At 45.1% G+C, this 9,712-nt stretch overlaps 1 protein-coding gene across 1 annotated transcript; it reads right to left on the bottom strand.

The window, feature by feature from the left end:
• On the bottom strand, window positions 1-2,524 carry cfap300 (cilia and flagella associated protein 300; the record flags this gene model as incomplete). Its single annotated transcript, XM_079748970.1, has 7 exons — window positions 1-132; window positions 686-752; window positions 1,063-1,235; window positions 1,625-1,785; window positions 2,046-2,115; window positions 2,232-2,313; window positions 2,403-2,524. The coding sequence occupies 7 exons, from the start codon at window positions 2,522-2,524 to the stop codon at window positions 1-3; spliced, it is 807 nt and encodes a 268-aa protein (XP_079605096.1).
• Between the last annotated feature and the right edge of the window lie 7,188 nt (window positions 2,525-9,712).

Raw genomic sequence — 9,712 nt, 5'->3', positions numbered from 1 at the left:
TCATAGAGTAAAACCCCCGACCCCGTAGCAGTGGTAGAATAAACACACATGACGTTTGAAAGGGTCGACTATCAGGTAGGCGAAGGTTTGTTCCTCGTCTCCTCTGCCGGGGTAACACGATCCAGTCTTGTCCTAGAAGACAGAGGAGACCGCATCCTCTAACTGATCAATTCAACGGATGAAATTAGTAACTAATGCTGGCACAGACTACAAGTCATGGTGGCTCAGACTACAGGTCACTGAGACGGCACAGACTTCAAATCCCTTACGTTGGCACAGACTACAAGTCATTTACCTGGGCACGGACTACAAGTCACTAACATTGGCACAGACTACAAGTCACTGACGTTGGCACAGACTCCAAGTCACTGACGTTGGCACAGACTCCAAGTCACTGACGTTGGCACAGACTCCAAGTCACTGACGTTGGCACAGACTACAAGTCACTGACGTTGGCACAGACTACAAGTCACTGACGTTGGCACAGACTACAAGTCACTGACGTTGGCACAGACTCCAAGTCACTGACGTTGGCACAGACTACAAGTCACTGACGTTGGCACAGACTACAAGTCACTTACGTTGGCACAGACTACAAGTCACTTATGTTGGCACAGACTACAAGTCACTTACGTTAGCACAGACTACAAGTCATTTACCTTGGCACAGACTACAAGTCACTTACCTGGGCACAGACTTTGAGCACAGTGGAGACCACGCTAATCCCCATGCTCTGAGGATCCTTTTGTACACTAGAGAGAAGACACACACACATCTTTACTACAGTGTCGATATTGACTGGGTTTGTCTTGTCTGGTCTGGTCTCATAGAAGGAATTACAGTGATAGATCAAATGGTCCATAGGAACCAAGTTGGGATTATTCCAATTTGTAAGTAATTTAGCAGATGCTTTTTTATCCTAATAAATATTATGCTTTTTTTTATTAAGGTTCTTGGTTCAAACCCAAAACCTTCCGGCTCTGAGTCAAACACCCTAACCACTAGACTATCCTGCCACCTTATCCGATTCCAAACAGGAAGTGAAGGAAATTACCCAATCACCTGATGAGGTCTTTGTAGATTAGCTTGGTGAGTTGAGCATAGGGAGCGATAGTGTCTTCATACTGACACAGCTCCCCTCCAAGACACAGGTGTTTGAAGATACGGAAGAGGAACTCCCCTCGTTCCTCTCGGCCAATCACGTCATAGTGCTCGGACTCCTCTTCCTGCAGTGCCTTAACCAGAGGAATAGAGGATGTGTTGAGTTGGCAATAAAGGTAGAGAAGGGGTTGACTAGAGGTATATAAAAGACAAGGCCATGTTTGCATACAGCATGTAAGAATGGCCTATGTATGTGTGTGTGTGTGTGTGTGTGTGTGTGTGTGTGTGTGTGTGTGTGTGTGTGTGTGTGTTTGGAATACTAGTGCGCATTAAGCCCACTTGCAGAAACTGAGAGGAACAGTTGGGGAGAGATGGATAGAGAGAGGGAGAGAAAGGGATAAGGAGACAGAGAAAGGGAGAGAGGGATACAGTAGCTAAATAGAAACAAGAATAAGGGAGTAAGAGAAAGGGGGAGACAGTGAGAGAGCAAGAGAGAGAAAAATGGGTGAGGGGAGGGACTCACCCGTCGCAGCTCATCGTAGTCAGGGTAGAGGTCATGGAAACATTTGACCACGTTTCCAGAAGGACTCAGGATCTGCCTGGAGTAGTAGATGGGGTCCAACAGGTCCATGGACACTCTACTGCAGGGAACCACCTCTACATCCACGCACAGCAGTGGGCTGTCTAGAAACACAGTGAGATAAACACACACACGTTAATCGTACATGCTTTAGATTTTCTCTTAAGTCACTGCCTTAGATATGGATTATGGATTGGGAGTTTAACTCATATTACAGAAAACTAAAACGGATCAGTGGTGAAAAATTGACATTAAACATAATCAGTCAAGCGGTTAGACATTATTTACTGAAAATGGGCCACACAAAAGTGGGACCTAAAGTGTAGTGTAGTGGTTATTGATAAAAAAAACTGAAGACAATTACCCAAAGGCACCCAGGCTCCAGCTGTCATCTTTCTCAGGTTGGAAACCACTTGAGGATCTTTGAAGAACATCTATATGTGTAAGTTGACATTAAAGACATTAGCGCCAATCTAAAAATAATGTCGTTTGAAAGTATCATTTATACCAACTTATTGTTGAAATTGGAAAGTAATTTAAAGAATCTTACTAATGCAAAATTACGGCTGTTATAAGGGTAGAAGCTCTGGTCAAAGCTGTAATATTGAACGGAGATTCTGCCAAGCATGGACCTGAAATTAGCAAGGTACATTAATACCACACTTATCATTGGTAAAGTAAACATAATATTGGTATATAATATAACTAATAATTACGTCACCATTTCATCAGCAGTTCTAACGAAGCTTTATCCTGAAGAAAGGAAGGCGTCTTGTTCAAAAGTGGAGTAAAAGAAAAGTTTTGTTCAAATTTGTACTTTTCTTCTGCCATTGTTTCCGACATCGTGCAGTGGTCTGAAACAAGACGATATCCACGCGCCGTCTAAATAACATCCATTAACGCACGAGCCACATTAATCCACAACCATCGGCTCTGTAAGGTTTGTTTAGGCGTTACCTTAACAACAAATCACCAAACTAGCCGGTTTAATCCACTAGGGGGAGCCAGAGGACCTCGATATAATTCAGTAGATTGAACGAGTTCAGAGGTGTCAGAGGTTCTAGCACAAACACGAGTGTAACTGTTAATCAAAATACCAGCATTCGTCCTATGATGCCTGCCTGTAGCTTAAAGAAGTAGAACCCTAGCCCTGAGTCATCTTGATGTACTTCATTATTAGACTACTCAGAGTCCATGGTTCATAGTCATTTGTTCATAGTCAACTTATATATGTCACGGTTAGCGGGTGGCAGGCAGGTAGGACCCAATAGCAGACAGTTCAGGTAAAGGATAATTTATTACCGCAAAAGGCAAGGAACACCGAGAACACAGGTGACGCGGGGAACACACAGGCCACAACTCACCACAAACTACAATGATACAAGACAGAGATACCAAAGTAAAACGGGAAACACACCAAGACAAGGAAACAGACAGACCATGACAGTACCCCCCCCCCCCCCCCCCCCCCCCCCCCCCCTTAAGGGTCGACTACCAGGCGACCCACGACATGCAAAAAAAAGAAAGTCAAACCCAAATAGGGTGGGTGGAGGGGAGCCTGGAGGAGGGAACCAAAAAAAATGGACTGGGGCAGAGCACGGGATGACTGGCTGGCCAGAGAACTGGAGTGAGGCAGAACAGAGGGGTGTCGGGCGGGCGGCCAGAAAAATGCACCAGGGCATGGCAGGGAGCTTCAGGCGGACGGCCTGGGGGGCAAGCAGAGGCCTGCAGCGGCGAAGACGAAGACGAGGTAGAGGGCGGATCCCTTCTGGAAGGTCTGGAAGGTTTGGAAGGCGGGACCCCTCTGGAAGGCAAGGTAGAGGGCGGGCCCCTTCTGGAAGGTTTAGAAGGCGGGACCCCTCTGGAAGGCAAGGAAGAGGGCGGGCCCCTTCTGGAAGGTTTAGAAGGCGGAACCTCTCTGGAAGGCAAGGAAGAGGGCGGGCCCCTTCTGGAAGGTTTAGAAGGCGGGACCCCTCTGGAAGGCAAGGTAGAGGGCGGGCCCCTTCTGGAAGGTCTGGAAGATCTGTAAGAGGGGCACCCTCGGGAAGGAGTAGGGTTCAGCGACCGGACTGGGCTCGGGGACCGGAGTCAACTCAGGGGCTGGAGAGAAATGTGGAACCGGATGGCACTCCAAACTCACCACCCCCACTCTGATAGTCCGTAACGCACCCTCCAACCCGGGCCTTGAAGCGACAGCGCTGCATGTACGCCTCAACATAGCCTCCAACAAAAAGAGTGTCCGCTGGGTCCAATGATGGTCGGATCATTCTGTCACGATTAGCGGGTGGCAGGCAGGCAGGTAGGACCCAATAGCAGACAGTTCAGGTAAAGGATAATTTATTAACGCAAAAGGCAAGGAACACCGAGAACACAGGTGAAGCAGGGAACACCAGGAACACAGGACACAACTCACCACAAACTACAATGATCCGACAAGGAACAAAGGAAAGACAAGGGCTTAAATACCAAACACAGGGCACGCAACGAGGAACAGCTGAAACACATTAGGGGAGGGAGCAGTAATCACACAGGAGGGAAACTTGACAGGACATGGGGAGAAACAAGACAGAGATACCAAAGTAAAACGGGAAACACAGGGAAACACACCAAAACAAGACAAGGAAACAGAAAGACCATGACAATATAGTCCATTTATCTAAGCTCTCAACAGCATAACCATACAGCTTCGCCACATCGGCGGGAAAACACGGCACACGCAAAGTACATCCATGGAATCAGCTGTTCAAAGCCAGTCTGCATGAACCGTATGACAACTTGGATGGCAGGGGATGTGGACAAGGACTACACCGCAGGGGGGAACATGAGAGCCCCAGCTTGCCGCATACTAGCAGCCTGGGTGCTTAAAGCGTGGAACAAGCTGGAGCGGTGTGTTTGTCTGTGTTTGTGTGTCGGGGTGTGTGTGTGTGTGTGTGCACATTGTATGTAGCATGTATGTAGCATGTATGTAGCATGTGGCCCCTTAAAGGACAATTCTGGTGTAAAATGGATCTGGGATATGTTTAATATGATAAGGAGTTGGGATGTTCGTTTGGGAGCAAAAAACGTGTATCGACACATTCTTAAATTGGTTGTTTTCAACCGAATCCACCAAAACGCTATAAACCTGGAACGATGGGGGCATTTGTTTTGGAAAAAACTAAATAGCTACTTTAAACCACTTTAAAGGCTAGAAGTAGCCCGACACTTCTTAAGTAGTATAATAAGGGTCTTAACATATAAAACGGGGCATTGATAACTTTGTAAGTGTACAGATTGTTTATTAAAAATGACATTTTATACACACAATACCATCAGTAGTTCACCCTTCGACGCCATCTTGTTTTTAAGACTTGATAGGTAGATTGACGAACACAGAGATTGTGACATCCGTCAGCAACATGCAAGCTCTGTGTTCGCCAATCTCGAGTTTTAAAAGCAAGATGGTGTTGTCAATGAGATCCGTCGACGGATGGAGGTAGTGTGACGCCTTGTTCACACTACATGCGTCCGTCGATGGATGGGGCTTTTTGACGTATCCATGTGTTTTTCCAGGTTGTATTACAAAGGCGATTTCATTGGACAGTGTCCTTGCGTATATTTGCATAACGCAGTCTGTTTGGCCAACGGATCCGTCGCTGCCTGAAAAGTTGAAAATTTATCAACTTTTTGACTCAGGCCACGGAGCCGACAGAACGGACGGACCCACAATCCATTTCGCAACTGCCCATGCAAAGTCAATGAGATCCGTCGACGGACGCATGTAGTGTGAACAAGGCGTGAATAATGCCTGATTCTAACGGCCGTGTTTCATCTTAATCGCATCGTTTGCTTTTCTGAGTTAACAATAATTTTGGCCAGGTGTTTTTGAGCACAGTATATCATACTAAACTTTGGTAAAGCGGTCGCCGACCGTCTTCTCTGTTCCAAAAATACCACTGCTTCAGGTTTTCCTTTGATAGGTTTTCCTTTGAGAGGAGGACCGGGCGAATCAGCTGTTTATTATGGCAAGCCAACACTACCAGAATTCGACCTCATTCAGTCACGTTTCACCTTTATTACGGCGTAGAAATCGCGTCAAATTTGAAAAAACACCTTTTTTGCCGTAATGCGCAAAAAATGCGCTGCCTTTCACGCCGCAGTGAAGTCCTTCAAGAGCGTGCGTAAAAAACGCTGTTTTGAGCATCAAACCGCGCGTAAGATACACGCGTTTTTGCACATCACAACGCATGTATAAAACAACATCTTTCTAGTATGCTAATCTTCACCCTTCTTTTCTCTCAGCCAATGTATCTGAAGTGTTTGCTCCCAATCGCTGATAAGATAAGCAGACCAAATCAGTTCAGCACAGATCTCCTATCAATATCGCAAGACATTTGGGAGACTCAAGGAGAAGAGTAGTATTAGGATTGAGCAACAAACTGTAAAGACATTTTGGGAGGGGAGTAATATTACATTTTAGCAGCAAAGTGTAGTCTTTTGGTGGACTCTATAGACATAAGTCACCATACTGTGTTATTGACATGTTTTCGTTCTGTGTTACAGGGACGCTGTCTCTTTAAGATCACGTGGCTTGTGTGATGATATGCCGGTCGGCACGATGTTTGAATTCAACATTTTTTATATGATAAAATGAACGACCTGCCATTGCGTTGTCGACATGAGAAATTGTCTTCACTTATTTTACCGCAATTTTTACAGTCTATAGACAGAATGTCTTACCTGGGAGAGTTTGTCGACGGCGTGGCCCTTAAAACAGACAGAAGGGGGAGGGGGGATATCGATATCGCAAGACATTTCGGGATGTGGGATCGATCTTGCCGTTGTCTTTCAACGTCTGCGTCCGCGTGCGCGTGTGTGCAGTGTGTGTCTGCGCGTGCATGTCTGTGCGTACGCGTGTGCATGTGTGTGCGGTGTGTGTGTATGCGGTGTCCTGCGCTGCCTTTGTCTTGAAACGTCTGTGTCAGCGCGTGAGCGTGTGTTTGTGCGCCTAAGCGTGTGCGTGCACCCATACACCGCATACGTGCGGTGTATGGGTGCTTTCGCACGTGCTGTGTGTGTGTGTGTTAGCTCCAGGCTGCTTGGCACAAGCACACTGACCAACTTTTCAGAGTAACTTTCAGACAGGCCTGCTATTATATAGTAGTACGATTATTATTATTATTATTATTATTATTATTATTATTATTATATCCTTTATTTAACCAGGTTAGTCTCATTGAGATTAAAATCTATTTTACAAGAGAGACCTGGCAAAGATGGACAGCAGTACACAGTAACAACATAAAACACAAGACAAAATACAAGTGCAATTGTGAAAATACATTAAGATTATTTACTAAGTACCAGAGACGTCAGACACAGTCTTTATGATTCATAATATCATCTGAGGCACACATAGCTTTGGGCTGTGATATTAGATATAATATTATATAAATACCCATATATATTATTATAATTTTATTATATTATATAGATAGAGCTCCAGGAGTCCGCAAACGACAACAATCCCTTCTCCTCCATGCTGTGGTTCAGTCTGACAGCTCATAGGCAGATGCTCATTTGCATTAAAGCTACAGACACCAGAAACAGAGCATTCTGAAGGGACTGAAACAGAGGGGAATAGCGGTAGGCGAGATTTTTTTTCCCTAAAAGCTATTTCCAGCAAACAGCTTCAAAAACATGTTTTCTGGAACTCAAATACTATGTTTACTTGTTGGGAAAACACCATAAAATGTCTCCTTTGAATACATTGAGAGTCACTAGGTCCTGAAGCATGAGCTGATTCTGCAGGTTATTCCAGGAAGACAGTGCAAAGAAAGTAAACTCCTTTTTACATTGTTCTGTCCAAGCTCTTTCATAAGCACCATGTCCTGAGAACGTAACCAATTTACGGGACGTATCCAATGACAAATAACAGGGGAGTTTATCTAAAATCGCCTTGTAGATAAAAATACAGCAGTGACTAAGTCGACGCATAAAAAAAGAAGGCCAGTTAACTATTGAGTACAACGTACAGTGGTTAAGTTAACCACTGTACGTTGTTAAGGCTCAGCTGTTTGTAATGAACCTCAAGGCTCCATGATACAGTGTCCAACATATGTAGACAGTAGAGGTGTAATGGTACACAAAAGTCACGGTTCGTTACATACCTCAGTTTTTAAGTCACGGTACGGTTCATAGTTAAGGGGAAAATTTTTAAAAACTGATTGTTGGTCAACAACAGAGAATGGCTGTAGATCAGCAGCAATGAAAACACCAATAAACTTGGTTATGGCATTTGCATTTCTGAATTCCCAGACAGGGGTTGTTGAAATAGTGTCGTGAGCTGTTTTTTTTTTCCCCACAGCAAAAGTGATAGTAACACCTGGATGGTGCCTTTTCAAATGCATGTGCTGGGGATGTGGATTTCTGGCAAAAATACCATTCGATATTTGCTGAGAAGTATTCGAATAATATTCGAAAATCGCTCAATCAAGAACCCCCCACGCACGCACGCAACTCGGATACACGCACACACAATGACACAGGGAGAGGCTTTTATGATTTGTATGAAATCAATCTGTTTATTTCAACAACTGCGCCATCAACATTCAACATCGAAATTATTTCAACGTGGGCTAAGACCTACATGCGCCGAAAACGGATCGCTATTTATTTATTTAATTATTTATTTGTTTACTGAACAAAGCATGCATGACGGTGAACTAGACACGTCAAAAATATAACTTCACACGGTGTCTTTTTTGAATTTTTTTGTTACCAGCATTCGTAGTGTTGATATCGCTGATATCGTTGAGTCGCTATTCACCACCGGAAGTTGTGAAGGCCCATGCAAGTCAACTGAGCGTTCAACAGCATTGAGAAGAGCCGTGTAATAAATAGCGATAGTCACATTCATTATTCGATATTCTACGTGACTCCAACTATTCGACTATTCGACGATCGTTGCCAGCTATGTACGCCACATTTACGTACGGCGGTACACCTCTGTAACCGCTCCGAAGTGCCTGTACCGTGACGGTTCGGTACAAATACGTGTACCGTTACACCCTAGTAGACAGTGAGCTGATGCATTTAAGTTAAGTTATCCTTTATTGTCCCTTTTTAGGGGAAAGTATTTTCTCTGCTTGTAACCCATCCGGGAGCCGGTGAACACATGGGGCACACCAGAACACCCGGAGCAGTGGGCAGCCGCAGTGCAGCAGCGCCCGGGGAGCAGGTGGGGGTTTCAGGTGCCACCCTCTGGTTACCGGTCGAACTCCTTAATCAGTAGGTCATGGATGCCCGTGGCCTACCTATTTATAGATATATAATAGATCACCACAATCAAGAACCGGCAAGAAGGTTGCTTCGACTTGTCGTCGTCTGGCCTTAAGAGAAAAACATGATTTTTTCCTAAAGTAAAAACCTAACTTTATGTAACCGGGTGGTACAGTCATCTAGGATGTACTATAGTACTTGGGAATGGGATTGGTTGGTTGGGGTTGGTTTGCAACGGGAAGTGTGGCCGTCTGGTCGCAGGGTGGCAGTATTGAGTCCGACTATATAATGCTGCGGCCGGTGCATCCTGGTCTTTTCTTCCGGTTGTTAGCGTTCGGACAGTGTTGGTATTTGCTGAGAAGACGAGGTGTGTCTCCATTGTGGGCTAACGGAGTGGCCTATGGACACATGCTGGCGGTTGCTGCGGTATAGAGCATTTGGGTGGCGATAACAGTGAGTATTTTTGGTGGATGGCCGTGTTTGCGTTCGATGTCTGGGGATTTTCGGCGCCGGTCGCCAACATGGGCGTCCGCTTGCATTGAGATGTGTGGCACCGCGCGGTGGGCTTGTAAACCGTCCGGAGGGGTTTGCCTGGGTTCAAGTTTGCTGAAATGTAAGTGTTATAAGTCAATGTGTATATTATGTGTGAAGTCAGTCATTTAATGTTTGCATTGTTGATTGGCCTGTTAATGTCTATAGTGGTGAAATGTGTATGTAACCAGTGTTATTTTGCATTTGCTGTTTAAAGTCAGGCCACTGCCGTATTTTCTG

This window comes from Pollachius pollachius (genome assembly GCF_949987615.1).
Source record: "Pollachius pollachius genome assembly, chromosome: 13".
Lineage (NCBI taxonomy): Eukaryota > Metazoa > Chordata > Actinopteri > Gadiformes > Gadidae > Pollachius > Pollachius pollachius.
The sequence above is the reverse complement of the archived record's forward strand: the minus strand, read 5'-3'. Positions and strand labels throughout refer to the sequence as shown.